This window comes from Diaphorina citri, unplaced genomic scaffold, assembly GCF_000475195.1.
Source record: "Diaphorina citri unplaced genomic scaffold, Diaci psyllid genome assembly version 1.1 scaffold128, whole genome shotgun sequence".
In the NCBI taxonomy this organism is placed as follows: Eukaryota; Metazoa; Arthropoda; class Insecta; order Hemiptera; family Psyllidae; genus Diaphorina; species Diaphorina citri.
Genome location: NW_007377565.1, coordinates 102,667 through 120,770, shown reverse-complemented (window position 1 = coordinate 120,770; position 18,104 = coordinate 102,667). Strand labels below are relative to the sequence as shown.

The 18,104-nt window shown below is 37.5% G+C and overlaps 2 protein-coding genes across 3 annotated transcripts in view; one reads left to right on the top strand and one right to left on the bottom strand.

Annotated features, from left to right (window-relative positions):
- Window positions 1–18,104, bottom strand: part of LOC103524935 — a 90,752-nt gene that overhangs the window by 67,554 nt on the left and 5,094 nt on the right. Inside the window, exons 1-2 of one of the 2 annotated variants that reach the window (XM_008489977.3) lie at window positions 6,018–6,209; window positions 3,044–4,105 (exon numbers count right to left, since the gene is read on the bottom strand). The exons of the other annotated variant lie outside the window; for it this stretch is intronic. Coding sequence (XP_008488199.1) covers window positions 3,044–3,421 — 378 coding nt within the window. The 5' untranslated portion in view covers window positions 3,422–4,105; window positions 6,018–6,209. Of the gene's footprint in view, window positions 1–3,043; window positions 4,106–6,017; window positions 6,210–18,104 lie in introns of those variants that run through there. 2 annotated transcript variants of the gene reach the window in all.
- On the top strand, window positions 15,678–17,527 carry LOC103524942 (beta-adrenergic receptor kinase 2-like). The gene is made up of 3 exons (XM_026820202.1): window positions 15,678–15,785; window positions 16,594–16,796; window positions 17,371–17,527. The coding sequence occupies exons 1-3, from the start codon at window positions 15,678–15,680 to the stop codon at window positions 17,486–17,488; spliced, it is 429 nt and encodes a 142-aa protein (XP_026676003.1). The 3' UTR covers window positions 17,489–17,527.

Sequence of the window (18,104 nt, the reverse complement as noted above, 5' to 3'; positions counted from 1 at the left end):
TACGCTTTTCCCGGAATTCCATGACTTTTTCAGAAAATATCCATGAGTTTTCCAGAAAATTAAGGAATGGAGGTACCTAAAAATTAGCAAGATTACCCCTTCATTTAAATGAAATATGCAATATGCAGAACGTCAAGGGATATGAGGGGGAATACGCCGCAGGCCTTTTTTTTTAAAAAAAAAGATATTTAATTTCAACATTTTTTTTAATTTTTAATATTTGACCGGGTGGCAAATTCGATGACTTTTCCAGGTTTTCTTTGAATTTTCACGATTTTTCATGACTTTTTGGCCGATTTTCAGATTCCATGACTTTTCCAGGTTTTCCAGGTCGCGTATAAACCCTGTTAACTCTCGGAATAAGGAACATGTGTTTGATTTTTAAAAATTTCATAAATTTCATATTGCCTAAATCGAGTTTAAAACTTAAGTAAACGGAGTTTGAAACTCACTTTGTGGCCCCGGCCTTAATAAATAATAAAAAATAGTATGTTTCGACTTACCTTCCACCTTTCGGCGCACTTCTTGGAGAACTCGGCGAACACCACATTCTCCTCCGGATGTTTCTTCTTGTGCTCCTCACGACACACTTGCACGAAGAAAGCGTAGGCTATTCCTTGCATGTTCAATTTATTCTGCATTTTCTTCTTCCAGTATGCTATCAATTATGCACACAGGTATTTCATAATATTATTCAATTCATTTCTCTATTTCTATTAGCTAGAAGTAGCTATTTTCTACAAAATACATGGAAACCAGTTCTCATGTTTTAAATCCTGTTTATTACTCACTCGCAATTCATTTCTCTATTTCTATTAGCTAGAAGTAGCTATTTTCTACAAAATACATGGAAACCAGTTCTCATGTTTTAAATCCTGTTTAAGTATTACTCACTCAATCAGAATACACAATTACTCAATGAAAACAACATCCTCTTCATCACAGAGTAGATGTAACATCTCTGTTTTTGTCAAACATGGAACCAGAAAACCAGGAAGTCCTTATGAGCCAGCCAGGTGTACAATCTCAGGATCAAAAAGCTCGTTCTAAGAAAGCTTGGAGACTGTTCAGGCGTAGTCTCCGAGCAAGCTCGGACCTTAACCAACACTTCCAACAAGGGGGTAGAAAGAACATGTACCTCAGATATCAGATATGGTCATATTCCACATCATATGTAGGTACCTACCTCCTTATATCAATGAAAACAACATCCTCTTCATCACAGAGTAGATGTAACATCTCTGTTTTTGTCAAACATGGAACCAGAAAACCAGGAAGTCCTTTTGAGCCAGCCAGGTCTACAATCTCAGGATCAAAAAGCTCGTTCTAAGAATGCTTGGAGACTGTTCAGGCGTAGTCTCCGAGCAAGCTCAGACCTTAACCAACACTTCCAACAAGGGGGTAGACGGTAGAAAGAACATGTACCTCAGATATGGTCATATTCCACATCATATGTACCTCCTTATACACGTCGATACTTCAATTTCTTTATTATTATTATTATTATTTTAACATTTGATATTTCACCGTAAGTAATAGAATAGAAAGTAAAAATTGTGTTGTTTCACGTTCAACGGCACGTTTACATTTTATACTGGTGTGTCCCCTCTGCCCCAAATAAGCATGCCATGTTGCCATTTCTACACGAAATGTGTATTTTCCTTTTGGAATTTCTTCTCTTCTGAAGCTCATTTCCCCCCTTTTTCCTACGGTTTAGTACGGGCGCTATCATGACAAAGGAGGGGAAACGGGCTTCAGAAGAGGGAAAATTGCGAAAGGAAAATACGGCTAAGCATGTCATGCAATGTTGCCATTTTCTATTTTACCTCTTATCTACAGCTACACACAGTAAGCATGCCATGTTGCCATATTTCCTCTCAGCACACCGCTCCTCACAAGGTTAACTATTATGCTGAGTTCACCAAAGCGTATTTTCCATTTGGTTGGTTACATGTAACATTTCAGCGCTGTTTTTTTATAGTTACCTAAACAATGTATGATTTTTTTTTCTGATGGGGGGCAGAGTTTTTTGGCGCTGATGTAGGCAAGATTTCTTTTCTTCATTCGTATGCACATGGGAACCAGACTAGACTAAGAGGATCTTTAAAACGTTATAAAATGGAGAATTTCTTGAATTTTAACATCAGGAATGTCTTAATTCGTTTTTCAAAACCATTCTCCTTACTTTACTGAGGGAATGTTGGAAAACTCGATTGTATTTGGGTGCAAAATAGCTACTTACGTGGGTAGCTGGTTGGGTACTCAATATAAGTGTGAGTGCTGTATCTACCTGTAATTTCAATATTTCAACTATCTATTGATTAGGTATGAATAGACACAAGGTAGGGACCTACAAATTATGATTAGGTAGGTACCTACATATCTTTGTAGTGTGAGGTTAAAACCACGAATATGAGTAATTCCATTAGATTTCAAAATCCATTAGCAGGTATTGGCATTAGAGGCCTAAAATCCCCCATTTCTATTTCATTCAGTCTCCCCATTTGGCATATAATTATCTAGGGATTGGTTGCTTGCATTTCTTAGAACCTTGGAAGGAGAAGAGACAAACAGTAAGAAGTGAGACATTACTGTGTCTATGAAAAGAGAGATAACTCTACAGATGAGTCATGTTGTCATAATCATAAGTGTAGATCATTAGTTAGTTAAGTAGGTACTTAGGATGTGTGGATATAATCCCAGTATCACTTCACATCACAGTTCATACAACTTGAGGAAATGGAAATCAAATGGGAACAATGTTTCAGGGCCCAATTTCAAATTGACACCAAGGCACAAATTTATCTTAAATAGTGGGAATAATGCCTGCCACTCACATTAGGCTGTCCCAGCAGAAACAGTTTCAGACCTAAGTCTTGAACTTTTTCTGCTGCACACATCAATATAGTGATATAGTGTGATAGATCTAGGTCTGTGAGACAACAGTCTGACAGTCTTGGTGTGAGTGGCTGGCATAATATAGGAAGGTTAGTTTTAGTTTAGACTTTAGAAGGGTTTGGGATGAAAGAGAATTTCAACATACCAAAAACTGTTGCTGCTGCATATGTTGCATATTGTTATTCAATGCAGGACTATTCATATTATTGCTATAATTACTCCACCACTGTTGCTGTTGTTGCTGCTGTTGATTCTGTTGCTGAGCGGCAATGTTCCTATAGTCGATAGCACCACTGTTTCCCGACGGACTACTCCTCATTTGAGACGGTGAAGATGCTGCTGATACAGCGACGGCATTGTTCATGTACGTTAGGTATTGTTGCTGTTGTTGTTGCAGCTGCTGCTGTTGGTTTAGAATCTGCTGGTTGATTTGCTGTTGCGTCACTTGCTGTTCGTTGGAGAGGGCATTTTGCCACCACATCCCATCGTCTCTGTTTGCCGTCCACTGGTTACTGTCCGTCATTCTTGAGAACTTTCAAGAAACTTTCGTGATTGAAAAGAAATAAATTGCACAATTGTGCTTTATCTGATTATTTTATAATCACTATTTTTAGATAATTGGGATCTCACCAGTGCAACTAAACAATTTACTTTGAATTTTGAATTAAATTAATTGGTAAGGTATTGAATGTACTCAGTAATTTAACAAAGACAAAAGTTAAGCAAATTAAGGTAAAAAATTGATTTAAAAAAGAAGTTCAACAATTTAATTTAAGTAAAAAAAGAAAACTTTCAAAACAAATTGCACTTTTTATTATAGAAAACAAATTAAAATGTTTTAAGAAGATAACAAAAATTGAGTTAATAAAAAAAAAAAGATCAAAAATTAAACATCAATAAAGAAATGGATTTAAAATAAAAATTAATTACTTCTTGTATCACAAAATGAGGGTAAAAAATTGAAGAAGAAAATGTACAAAAAATACAACAGTATTTTATTAAATTTAAACAAAGAAAAAACAAAAGTTATGAAATGTTCATTTGTTATTAATTTCAATGTTGGGTTACAAAATGTTTATAACCCAAATAATTTATGCCGAGTATAAATATCTCAACACAATGTCAATCAATTGTCTTTATTGTTATTGTATCAAAATTAAACATATTTTAGCACAATTATTCATTTTTCTTTAGAAAATATAAGGTACTGGAAAAAGACATGAAAATAGGGATAACAATCAACACTTTCCAGTGGAACAGTAGGTAGGTATTCAGTAAAAAAGATTAAGCAATACCCATCTTTTTTACTGTCAACAACCTGGGATATACCTTTTAAGTTTCAACAAAAAGTTTAATTATTGCAAAATAACCTACAACTTGATGATAAAAAGAAATTTAAGGAAAGAAGAGAACTGATAAGGAAGCCATCTAAAACACCTAGCATTGAACTTGACAGTTGTTTAAATGGACTTAGAAGAAACAAAGGTAATCAATCACAGGCCAAAAAGAGTAAATCAACGAAACCTAAACAATCTCATCTGAAACGTGAGCAATGAGTTAATTCAGAGGAGACCAAAAAATTATAGGCATTATAGCTGACCAAAAATTGAATCTATCACCAAAAACACTGTCAAAAACTTCTATCAGGACAAGATTTTTATGAGCAATCCATGTAATTCAAATTATGTTAAACCTAATATCAACTATTTTTAACCTAATAACAACTGAAACAACATGACAAGCTTCACATGATAATAATGATACTTGTCACTTTGAAAAGTCAACATGTTCTTGGATTGACAAGAAATAAACAAACTTTTATACTCAACATCTACAGGGTAAAACAGAAATCCAACAATGACTGGAACATTGAAGATAATTATGGGCTTCTTAACATTATCAGGATATCATAGAATTCACAGAAATTTGAACTTTTGATTATCAAAGTCATCAGGGTTACTCAACATTTAAACATAAGGTGTCACTCAAATAAAACAATGATTGGAATTGTGACTAGTCACAGCGATCAGCAGATATGGGTTACTTAACATATTCAGGCTGTTGTCATTGAAATCTAACAATGATTGGAACTTTTGATTATCAGTAAACATAAGGGGTGTAAGAAAATCACAACAGTGGGATTGTTGGCCATGTTGATAGGACAATCAACAGGATGACAAGGGTATAACTAGTTCAATTGAGAGTCCTGAGATTTGAATTTGCTTCAGGACATAAGATTGGTTAGTTGAAAGCCCAGAAAATTTGGAGATTGGGATTTATGTCAAGCCCAGAAAATTTGGAGATTGGGATTTATGTCAAGCCTAGAAAGCTTGGAGATTGGGTACCTAGGTAAATCTCAGGAAACACTTTGCTAGGGGTTAGAAGAACCATTATATCATTTATATCCTGTAGAAATATGAAAACATCAAATGCAGCTGTTCTTTAGCCATTTTAGAGGAAATTCTGACCTCTGACTAGTCAACAAATAAGTGTGACAACTTGATAGGTAACAAAAGAGATGAAATTGTGTTTACATTACAACATAAATAACCATAGGATTTTGCCTAAAACCATCCCAAATCGTAAACTAGGCAGGTATGCACAATCACAAGCAGCAAATAGAATAAGGAATGTAAGTAATAGACTATAGCAACTCATCCCTGGGAATAAGACAAGGCTAAAACTGTCCTAGATCCCAAGGAAATAGCCAACGATCTAGGTAACATCTAAGCCAAATCCCAAGGAAATTCCCCAGAAATTGAGGCCAAAACCATCCCAAATCATGAGGAAATAATGAATGAACTAAAAAGATAGCAAAAACACTTGAAAAACACAGTTAAGTTATAAAGTTATAGCTGTCAGCTCAGCAGAAGATAGTTCTAGTCCTGGATGTCCATATTCCTGATTGTAGTCAACATGAGGTTCATTCCAGTCCAAATGTGTCCAGGCAAGTTTCCACTGTAAGGCTGGGAACCTCGGTAGGTCACTCACGAAACTTTTACCCGCACAAAAAACGTCGAAAAAGTCGCGCACTAAACTCATTCCATGACTCGAGGGTCCATTACTAACTATCCATGGCGACAAAACAAACCCGACCTCACTTTTATCACAAAACTTACAAAAGGCGCCTTGTCCAAAGCGTCAAGGAACGAAATTCGTTAGAACATCTTTCAAAAGAGTGGGAACACGTGATTAACAACAATTGAAAAAAAAGGAGAAAAAAAAGAGAGGAAAAAAAATTATGAATTAAAAAAGAGAGAACTAAGAACAGAGCGTCAACTCAAAAATCTCTTTCCACAGAACAAAAGAATAGTGTACAGCTTATAGCTAAGCATGAAGACACAAGAGTGAAGGAGAAACGAGTGAGAGAGAGAGAGGAGGTATAACGTAACGGGTGGCGGCAAAGTAAAAACTTGTGGCTCAGGTAGTGGTGTGTTGGGATAATTCAAGGCGACTTGAACCAGTAGGCTATGGTCACATTAGCACATTAGCAGTGGGGTGATAGAGAGGAAGGTCGTGGTAACAGACTGCAATATTGCCGGGGCTACAATCTGAGTTTATTTTTATTTTTTAAAGATGAGTGTTTCACCGCCGTTTTATTTCGTAGCACTGAAACAACTGCTACATTAGACGCATGTGTTCTGTGTCGTAGCATGCCCATCCCGTAGTATGCCTCTCATCAGATGGGCGAGAAGAGACACAATCGGTTTAAGTCTATGAGTGGTGTAGTGGTTAGCTGGGTGGACTTCGAATCTGGAGGTTGGTGGTTCGAGTCCAAGTCAAGTTATAAAATTTAGCGTAGTGCATTCAGCAGGGAACGACATGTGACAGGCATTTATGCTTAACACAATTAAAATTCCTTTCTTTCTAAAACTTGGTTCAAGTTTAACTCTCCGATTAAGGCCGGGAGCCACAAAGAGAGTTTAACTCTCGGATAAAGCAAAAACCAGTGAAGAGTAAAGTTATTTTCATATTTAGATATTTAAAATGAACCTTCACAAAGTTACTGAGTCTACCATCAATATGTTCCAATCTAATTGACTATTATTAATTTTCTAAAATCAACTTATCAGATTCCTTAATCCGAGAGTTAAGCTTAAACAGAGTTTAAAATCACTTTGCGGTCCCCGGCTTAAGCAATCTAAAAGGTATATTTTTAAAAATTTCGGTCTTGCTAAAAATGTTACTACGAAAAGCAACAAATGATTCGCTATCGCTATGTTAAATTTCCGCATTCAGTGTAAAAAAAAAAAAAAAAAAAAAAAATCATCAAAGTTCAAACACAATCAATTCAATTTTTTAGTGGAACATCTACACTAGAACTGTACAATAATATAATACAAGTTCAAGCAATATAACTTATAAAATTGTTCAGAACGAAGCACAAAAGAATAAAAAAAAAAAAAAAAACACGAATCGAAAATTATTTTCAACTCCGAGATCTCGAGAACGTCTATCTGTGTCCGTGTGACCACAGCCTGCAGGTGAAGGGGAATCGTGAGGCACGCAATAGACCTCCCTATGTCGCGCGCCGCCATCGTTTTTCGAATCGAATTTTCATTTGGAGAAGAGTTCATTTTTCGGAAAAGAAAAGTTGAAAATTGAATTTTTTCATTTCGTTTTTCGGAAATGAAGAGAAAAATTGAAACTTTTCATTTCATTTTTAGGAAAAGAAGAGAAAAGTTGAAAATTGTCATTTCAATTTTATGATTTTTTTGTAGGTAATAGGTAGGGAGGTATTTATTTGCATTCAGGACTGAAGAATTAACTTGATTTATTTTTATTTTCTCTTGATTAAGATTATGTGTGTGACCGTCATTTCATTCAGAAAATAATGAAGGAGAAGAGCAGAAGATAGAGATATTGTAGAAAGAAACATTACGGTGAACCATGATAGAGAATATGAATAGAATGAAAATAAATAATTCACTCCTCATTCTTCCAAGAATGAAAAGGAGCCTTTACAGGAGGGACTTTACTCGCCACCCTTCCTGACACTACAGAAACTACCCAAAATCTCGACAACAACTGAATAGAGAAGAGATCAAATAGAAGTCCCTCTCAAAAAAAAGACGAAATCAAAAAGACACAGTACTTAAAAGGTGGCTACACCTACAGAAGAGTCCAAAAAAGACAGAGAGAGTGTGTCACAGAAGATCTAACCACGAAGGAACAAAAGCTCAAGAGACAGTGTGAAACAAAAGAACTGTAGGAAACACCTAATGACCTGAAGACAGATCAACAAAGTGAGACCGAGTCACAAGAGGGGGAGATGAAGAAAAAAAAGCTCATGAAACAGACAATGTCACAAAAGTCCATCTAAAGAAAGTCGAGACAGAAGAAGTGGGTCAAAAAGCTGGCTGGCCTAAGACATACACAAAACAAAAGAAGAAATGCACAAAAGAGCTGCGATGAACTTCAGCCAAAGACGATCTGACAAAAGAAAGCGATAACAGTGGATCCAGATAGAGCATCAACCAAAAATACCAAAGTTCAAGCAATAAACTTGGGCCTTCCAGAAGGAGTTGGATTCTGAAAAGCTCGAAATCGTATAATCCGGGAAGTCTCCAAAAGAGCCAAAAAGTTCTCTTCAGAATCCATTGGCAAACAGCCCTAAAAGGCGGGTTAAGCTTATCCTATTAATTACTCCTACTCCTACAAGACTTTACTATCCCATTCCGGAATAGTAGAAATGCCCATGGATCCTCCCAAATCCCATTGCACATCTCCAGCACTGCCTCCGACTCATAATTACACGTCCCAGCCACCAGGATATCACGAAGACTTCAACAAAAATTACAACGAAAAGTAACGAATCCCAAATATTTCTGACCAATTAAATGCGATCGCGCTAGAAGAGGATGTAGAGGGGTGAAGGAAGATAAAAACAAGAGGAGGGTTGTTAGTCAAGCATAGAGAGAGCTCGACATGGGATCTCCTTTCGGTTCTATACTCGAAGAATTCCAAGAGCCAAGAGTGATCGTCGAGGTAGAACAAGTAGTAGAACGCATTATTTCACAAAACAAAGTGAAAAAGTTGAAAAACCACCTCACAATAAAAGTCAAGAAAAAAAGTTGAAAACCAGCGAGCTCAGGCAGTAGATGAGCAGAATCGACAGAAGAAGAAATACAAGAGGATTAACAATTAAACATCCAAGAATTTTCCTCCAGAAGAGCCCAGACGAAAAACAAACACAAAACAGCTGAACAATTACATATTCGTAGCAAAAAGGCAAAAAATCTCATTCCCCAAGCCGAAAAATACATAGTTGACGCACAAGTATGGGCTGGCATCACAAGCAACAGTGGAAATGAAAGGGACAATGTATACGTATGCAGAGGTGAGCAGCTGGAATATCTTCATGGAATATGTGGCTACGGAAGACCCCCACCAGTACTTGAGGATGGAATAGCATAGGCTTCGGTACGATAAATATACGGGGGATAACATGGGCTGGTGTACACAAAATATATGGGGCAAGGGCTTTGGAACACTAAATATTCGGGGGATAACATGGGTTGCTGTATAAAAATATGGGGCTACGGACCACTAAAGATTCGGGGAGCCCAATGGCAATTTCTAATAGGTACATAATAATTATAAGGTGGCTAACATGGGCTCCAGTGTAAATACATATAGTATAAGGGAATAGCATAGGCTTCGGTACGATAAATATACGGGGGATAACATGGGCTGGTGTACACAAAATATATGGGGCAAGGGCTTTGGAACACCAAACATTCGGGGGATAACATGGGTTGCTGTATAAAAAAAGTAATATTCGGGGACCACTAAAGATTCGGGGAGCCCAATAGCAATTTCTAATAGGTACATAATAATTATAAGGTGGCTAATATGGGCTCCAGTATAAATACATATAGTATAAGGGAAACAAAAGCTCTAGATCTCGAATATTCTAGAACACAAAATATAAGGGGGAACAAAAGATTTGAATACCTATGCGGCGAATACTGAGGACTGTATGACGAAATGTGGCTACACTACAAAATACAGTACAGGATTGCAGATTGCAGAAGATCCGCATATATTCCGAATTTACCTACAAAAGAGCAATGATACAAACATAGAGTCCCCAAATCCTTCTCCAAGAACTCATCGATTCCAAATGGAAATCGGAAATGAACTTCCAACAGTTCCAATCAGCTCCGTAATGAGAAACTTAACCCTAGTTCCCGAAAAGGTCAAGACAGGCCGTAATCACTGAATGACCTCTTGATTAGATTACCCATAGTAAATGGACTACATCGGTTATCAAAATATCCCTACATATCCAACCAAGACGACGTATGAACCCCGAGGATTCAAGGACTCTTGAAGATAGAAGTCTGAAGACTCTGAAGAGATTTTCTCATCCAGAGAAATGCTGGTAGTGCACCTGCAAGGTTAATGGATTCATTTATGAGAGGCACCTTTCCAAAAAAAAAGGCCTTCTCCATTACCGGGACTTCCCAAAGTTGAAGATATTTCGGCCCAGTGCCGAAATATCTTCAACTTTGGAAATTCCCGGTCTCCGTATTTATAACCAAGGGGACTGACTGCGGATGTGCTATTAGAGAAATTATTCAGAAAATCAGGACACTTGTTGGCATTCCCAATGACCTGGGCATTATAAGAATAGGCCTTTGAGGAGGTGGGTTGCTAAGAAAATTTAGTGACATAAACTGAACAATATTAAAGTCTACGTCTATGATATGTCCGATTACAAAAAGAGAGACCTTTGTCCAGCAGTGGACAGATAATGGCTGCACATGATGATTTAAAACACATTAGTTCCTAATAAAGCCATAAACATTATTTCAATTACAAATTTCATAAACAACGTTTTTTTACGATTCCATGCCCCCTTATTGCAGAACGTACGCTCAGGCAAAGAAGTGTTACTATGTAGACTCCAAGTATATATTTTTGTATATAGGAATGTTCCAAGCACCACATACTCAGCACACATGTGAGGCAAACATGGAACATGTGGCGCGATCTAACACAAGAGCAACACATTATCAACACACATCTCCCTCTCTCCTGCCATGACACGAAACCAAACATACTCAATCCCCCCACCATAACCCATAAGGATATGAGGAACGTATACAACATACAGGCATTGGGTACTCGGTACTAGAAGCCAAAGCCAAGAAGCTTTGGGCAGAAGGCACTCTTACTGTATTACTCGTAAATGAAATAAATTTCAATGACGATTTTACACTTGAGCTTTTAGATAAGCTGGCACTGGTACTACTAGAACTAGATACATACTACGACTGCTAGCTCATAAATTACTTGACTTGTTAAGAAAAAATCAATAAATGGCAACTGATGGGACCAAAAATTTCTAAACCTTTGGTAATCTCGGTCGGTATACTAAAAAGTAATCTTTGGACACTGGTAGAAAGTAGAAAGTCTCCTTGAAGAAATTTCAATAAAATGCTAGCTGTTGTTTCTAACAAACCATTAGCATTTTTTTCAATTTTTGCACTACTAGACCAATTTCATTATCTACATATATCTACACACCTAAGCTACATACTACGTGCGAAGGAGTAAACTTCGTCATGAATGGAAACGTCTTCGATGTTTTCCGGTAAACATGATAGTACCCTTCCCCTATCATGTTAATGGCTCTTTATTTTGTTTTGTAAGCCGTGAATTGTACAAATAAATAAATAAAAAAGCCTCACCCAAAACCCAAACACGGCGAATTTTTCTCTCAAGATTTGTAATAACTGCCCCCAGGCTAGAAACGAAATTATCGAGACTGATTGAAGAGAAAAATTGTAGCTTTTTTTCCCCTCGTACAGCAGAGAGAGAGAGTAAAGGAGAGAGAAAAATTGCGAAAGAAAATGGGAAGGAGAAAAACGGTGTGGGAGGAAAGGAGAGAAAAATTGAGGAAATGAGAGAAAAGAGAGAGGGGGGGGGTAATAGTTGGAAATAATTGAGAAGGAATGGAATTGGGAGGGGGTGTAAAAGAGGGAGAAATTGGGAAGGGATGTAATAAGAAGGGAGTGATGAATTCGGAAGGAGTGTAAAAGAAGGAGGAATTGGGAGGGGATTTAAGAAAAAGGGAGAAGGGATTTAGGGAGGGATGGAAGAGGATGTAATAAGTGATGAATTGGGAGGGGATGTAAAAGAGGGAGAAATTGGGAGGGGATGTAAAAGAGGGAGAAATTGGGAGGGGATGTACGAAGGAGGGAGGGGACTTAGAGAAGGGGAAGGAAATGGGGAGAGAATGAGAGGAAGAAGAGAGACTGAGAGATAAAATACTTTATTTGAACGGAAATGAACGTTAGCCCCATAACGCCCGAACCAAACTTTGCTCGAGATGTATTTTTTCCCCCAAATTGAGTGAAAAAAAGGTTTTTTTTCTAATTTTATTATATTTGTTTATTTAATTCATGATGTAACCTAATAAAGATTTTGATAATAAATATATTTTACCGAGGTCCCTTGCTAAGGAATTAGCAAAGGTTGAGCGCGAAGGGCATCCACTCGTAAAATTTTGTAGCCAAAACCAAATGTCACCCCAAAGGCGATCACTCTAGGGCTGACGAAAAACGCCGACCCAGTCTAAACACGGGAAAAGGCGAAGAAAAAGAAGGAGAGGTCTTTGAGGTCTTAATTCAGAAATAAGATATACCTACTGTTTACACCACATAACGTACCGCTAGACTCTAATGGGTTGAATTCAGTAGCGTGCATTTTAAGAGAGAGAGCATATCTCTCTTCCTGTCGTAGTTATGTCTCTCTTCCTCCTCCCTCCCTCTTCTCTCTTCCTCCTTCCTCCCCCTCCCCTTTTCTCTGTTTCTAGGTTGCTACTACATCATATTTTGTAGTAAAACTATAAATAAGCCATAAATAAATAAAAAATAGAAATAAAAATGGCTACATGCATAGAAAATAAATAAAAACATTAAATACACACCGATATCTCACTATCGGAAAAAAATTGCACTCGTATTTCGATAGCAAATATTTCAACGGTTTACTTTCTGGTGCCCTCTTGTTGACCCAATAGAGTCTCATATCGCCCATCTGATGGGGGACGTACTACGGAATGAGCATGCTACGACACAGACGAATCTAATGCAGGTGCTGTTTCATTGCTACGAAATAAAAACGGCGATGAAACACTCATCCTGAAGGGGGAGGGGGGATGTAGCTACCTAGATCGCCAGATCCTCTTCTGTTCTGTTTTACTTTATTATTAGTTTATCTTGAACTTTTCTTTTCTGTTTTCAGTGAAAAGTATACGCGATATTGTCAATGGAAAAACCTGGAGCTAAACATAAATGTAAGTAGAACTTCCATTTTTACTTTCCTTATCCTATGGGAAGGAGAGTATTCGTAAACAAACATCACGAACACCTCCTGACCTGAACTGACATTCGATAAATGCCACCAGCGACCAAATGAATTCTGAAAGCGTTGCATATTGCATAACTCTTTAACAGAACGGCATTAATAGAAATCACTAAAGTTAGCATGGTCATTAACTCATTACTTCTACTTCAGTATTGGCAACGTTACAGCCAATATGTTCGCGGATTCGCGTCCCGAATCGACATTTTGGATATTTGGCAAGCCTATTTATATTAGACATCCAAGATGAATCATTTTATTTAAAAAAAACACTCTTGGGGTTGAGGGCTTAAAACAGCACTCTATTCTAATAAGTTATACAATAGGAAACGGTAGGTACAGCCGAATAGAATAGAATAGAATATTCCCTGTTTATACTGCCAGAATGAGACTGAAAAAGTCCCTTACTCCCGCAGTCTAAACAAGGTCTTATGTATTTGGTACAAAATAGGTGTAAATTTTAAAAAATAAAGAAACCTCTTGCTTAAATTTTAAATTGATTGTTTGGTATTTGTATGTTTTGGTATTGATGGTAAAAAAATTGAATACGGGGTAAGTAAGTAAAGTACAAGGTAAGTAATTTGGTTAATTATGTAAGTAGAAATGTACAAGTTCTCATCTCTTCCATTAAAGCATGTTGCTACCACAGAACACAGCCAGAGAGATGAGTGCTACTGCTACATAGGGAAAAGAGTTGGCAGTATGGAAGTTCAGGAAAATGCGTACTCTGTTACTGGGGTACGTACAAGACAAACTAAATAGGTACAAGGTATGGGTAAAGGTACACACAGCCAAATAAAGAGTTACCTACAGGGGTAGGAACAAGAGAAACTAAACGAAACGTATGGGGTATGGGTAAAAGTAGGTAACTATACCTACAGACTACAGACATTATAGCAGTAAGTACAAAAGGACTCGTGAGTTAAATCCCTCATTGAAAGAAAAATATGGATAAGGGAAAATCAAGTTCCTTGAGTACAGAAATTTGAAACGAACTGGGAGTGACATTCTTTCCGAGTCAAAACTTGAGAGTACACCTTGAAAGTTTGAAACAACGGTCCACCAAGACTCGAAACTCAGGAGTTGCGAGTTATCGCCAATTTGTACAACAGACGAATTTGGGACAGCAAAGAGCACTGAATAACCAAAGAAAAGGTCAGTGACAAGTTCCTTGAGTACAGAAATTTGAAACGAACTGGGAGTGACATTCTTTCCGAGTCAAAACTTGAGAGTACACCTTGAAAGTTTGAAGCAACGGTCCACCAAGACTCGAAACTCAGGAATTGCGAGTTATCGCCAATTTGTACAGCAGTCAAATTTGGGACAGCAAAGAACACTGAATAACACAACTGATCTAAGTCGATGGCCGTGATGGCACCAAAGAAAAGGTCAGTGATAATTATGATAACATTATGTCATATTATTGTTCCAATCATAATTATTATGACATGAGAAGATAACAAAAAAGAACAGTTACCTATTCACACTGATATGAATTGGAAAAGAACAAACAAACGAAAATATAAACAAAACGACTCGTAATTAAAACCCAATGCAAACACAGAACCATCGTCACACGAATCCCTTTCATAGACCGTAGAAGTTTGCGCGGGAAAAAAATCCTACACACAACAGAACACGTTTTATAGCTAGTAGATCCCTGTATAAGTATATCCCTTACCCTCTCTAAACACAGATGAATAAACGGATTCTTCAAAAGAAGAAATTCTTCAGAATATACATATTAATTCAAATTACGAATCTAAATGTCACCCAGTGTTCTCCGGATGGATATTGTATAAATTTCTACTTAAATGAACAATAGAATGGAGAGAGATTCTAAAACAAAAGCTAACAAAATGGGAGAGATCATGGAAAGATATAAAACTCCCAGGGTGCAGGGGATGTATAGCTGTAAGGGTGGTTGTGAATTGACCCAGTTGAATATGTTTGCCAGGATAATTATCGCTCCCCTCTCTCAAGTTGGGAAGAATAGAATGGAAATATAAGAATAAAATAGAATAGAATTTAATTCTAATGTAAACTTATAGCCGGGGTGACCGTGGTCACACTTTGAGATTAAACTTGAAAGTTAATCCACTTGGATTAAGCAATCTGACTGATGAATTTTAAAAATTGGATTACCAAATCATTGACTATTTTTTACTTCTGCGCAACCAATGATGTTTAAAAAACGTTCAAAATTTGACCAAAATAAATCAACATCAAGTTATAGACGCAAAGGTCTAACGGGGCGGGAGATAGATTTTAGACTCCCCAATCGTTTTCCCAGGAACTGAAGACAGATTTTATTCAAAGGGCTTAACCTTAAACAATTCTTTGAACCTTTCGATCTAAATAGAGCAAGTTTCTTTCTGTTCTTCACATTATAAATCTAACCCATGTTCTTCATTGTAGGAACTGGCTTTCTTTCCAACTGCTCACATGTGAAACAGGGTGAAACACTGGCGCTCAATGAACGCATCATGTTGAGTCTAGTCAGCACAGGGGTAAGTGTTTCATTCAGTAAATACCGATAAAATGTACGCCATGAAGTGTTAGCAATAACCGCCTCTGGCAGGAATCGAACCTGCTATTTAGAGCTCTTTTTTTTTACAATTGGATCAAACTTTATTTACAGATACAGATGGTAACAATATAAATACAAAATAAAGTTTGATCAAGGGTGTGGTTAATGCCTAAGGCATTCTCTACCACCCCACCCTTGATGTACAGAATATAGTAAATACCGGTAAAAGAGCTTAAAGGGCGGACGCTCTACTCTCGAAGCTAACTAGGGGTAACTACTAAACTATTGTTGTTTTGTATTTTATACTAATCGAATTGGACTAAAGAGCCTCTCCAGCACTCCCAACAGTAGGCTTCTGCTATTAGTATTAGTTTTTGCAACCAAAATTAATGTGCCGTTAACTGAACTCTTTAACGTTCTTTGACGAAAACTCGTTTTTGAGCATGTGTAGTAACGTGTACTCGTCAAATGACGTTAACGAGTTCAATTAACGGGACGCTAATTTTGGTTGCAAAAACTCTCTAATATCATAGTGAGGTATTACTACATCCCCTACATGTGAATGTGGACATGAAAATCAGACTGTTTCACAAATAGGTAGGTAGTTCAAAAGTGCCCCCTCACATCATATCCTGTATCATTCGATAACTTCTTTACTGCTTCAGATATCTCATCTTTATCTCTTATAAGTTGATTTAAATTTTTTGTTCGTTTTGTTGTATATTAAAATGCCATAGATAAATAAATGTATTATAGGTTTTACTCACGCATCTTTCCTCCTCCTGCAGGTGGACTGTCCGTTCATCGTGTGTATGACGTACGCATTCCACACCCCGGACAAGCTCTGCTTCATCCTCGACCTCATGAATGGGGGTGATCTCCACTATCATCTTTCCCAGCATGGGGTCTTCAACGAGGACGAAATGAGGTTCTACGCGGCCGAAGTCATCTTAGGCTTGGAACATATGCACAGGAGATATATTGTATATAGGTGCGTACTTGAACCCGTAGCTCCTTAACTGTAAGTCGGACAGTCTTGAAAGTTGCACCAATCGATTCCTCGTCAAAAGTTCCATAAGAGAATGTTGAGTGGACCCGAAAAGTGTATTGGGGACTTTTATGGGGCAAAAAACTGATTTTACGGGTTAATTTCCTAACACCCAGTATTATATATAGGCCCAAGTCATACTAGTTGGAACATATTATGCACAGGAGATATATGGTACATAGGTGAGTATACAGGGTGCGGCAAAAGTCCGGCAAAGGCTGAATATTTTCCGATTCACTTAGGGACGAAATTTTTAACACACCATAAGAAAGACCTTGAAAAAATACAGTACTTCAGTAAAAATTTGAGGCCGATCCGATAATCAGGGCCGGAGCTATGGCATATTTAGAATTAAATATTTCCATGTTATATCTCTGATAGGGGAAGCACCAAAAACAATGACAGCATTTTGAAAGGTGATTTGCGTTTTAAATAGGTTAATTTCACGATTCATCTCTGAATAAAACCCTTTGATTGCAATATTTTTAACCCTTTCTGTTCCTTGTGTCCATTTCAGAGATCTAAAGCCTGCCAACATTCTGTTAGATGAGCATGGACATGTGAGGATATCAGATCTCGGTCTAGCCTGTGATTTCTCCAAGAAAAAACCTCACGCCTCCGTGGGTAAGTCATAAATATTGTTGGCCATCGCATAACTTGGCCTGAAACAAAGAAGTCAGCTGTTGAAGATGAATCATTGGCGATTATTGGTTAGGTTTATATTTAGGCTTGCCAAACGTCCCGAATTGGCCGGGACAGTCCCGAATTGGCCGGGACAGTCCCGAATTTCAGGGGGTGTCCCGGCGTCCCGTTCAGTTTTTCATTTTGGGGCGTTTTGTCCCGAATTTCCGTTTTTGTCCCAGAAAAAATTCGGGACGCGTTTTTTAACTTTAAAATTAGGTACCTCTATAAATCAGAATTTGTTCTTAACTTGTTTAAATTTGTCATGCTATCATCAGTTTGCTCTTCCACTTTGCTAAACCTTTAGAAACGAGAAAATGTTGTATTAAACCGCCTTAAACGAAAAAAATGAGCTGGTCCCTTGGATTCTCGTTATCACCTATCGTACCTATGTACATATCGTACCTATGTGATTTCGCGACTATGTTCGCGGATTTGGCGATTATGTTCGCGGACTTGGCGATTATATTCGCGGATTTGCCGATTATGTTCGCGGATTTCGCGATTATGTTCCCGGATTTCGCGATTTTGTTCGCGGATTTGGCGATTATGCTCGCGGATTTGGCGATT

What these genes read in the sequence shown, in the direction of transcription:
- LOC103524942 (XM_026820202.1), top strand. Translation starts at nt 15,678, where the DNA reads ATGTTCTTCATTGTAGGAACTGGCTTTCTTTCCAACTGCTCACATGTG. An exon ending in TGAGTCTAGTCAGCACAGGG is followed by an intron (nt 15,786 to 16,593) that starts GTAAGTGTTTCA and finishes CTCCTCCTGCAG; the next exon opens with GTGGACTGTCCGTTCATCGT. An exon ending in AGGAGATATATTGTATATAG is followed by an intron (nt 16,797 to 17,370) that starts GTGCGTACTTGA and finishes TGTCCATTTCAG; the next exon opens with AGATCTAAAGCCTGCCAACA.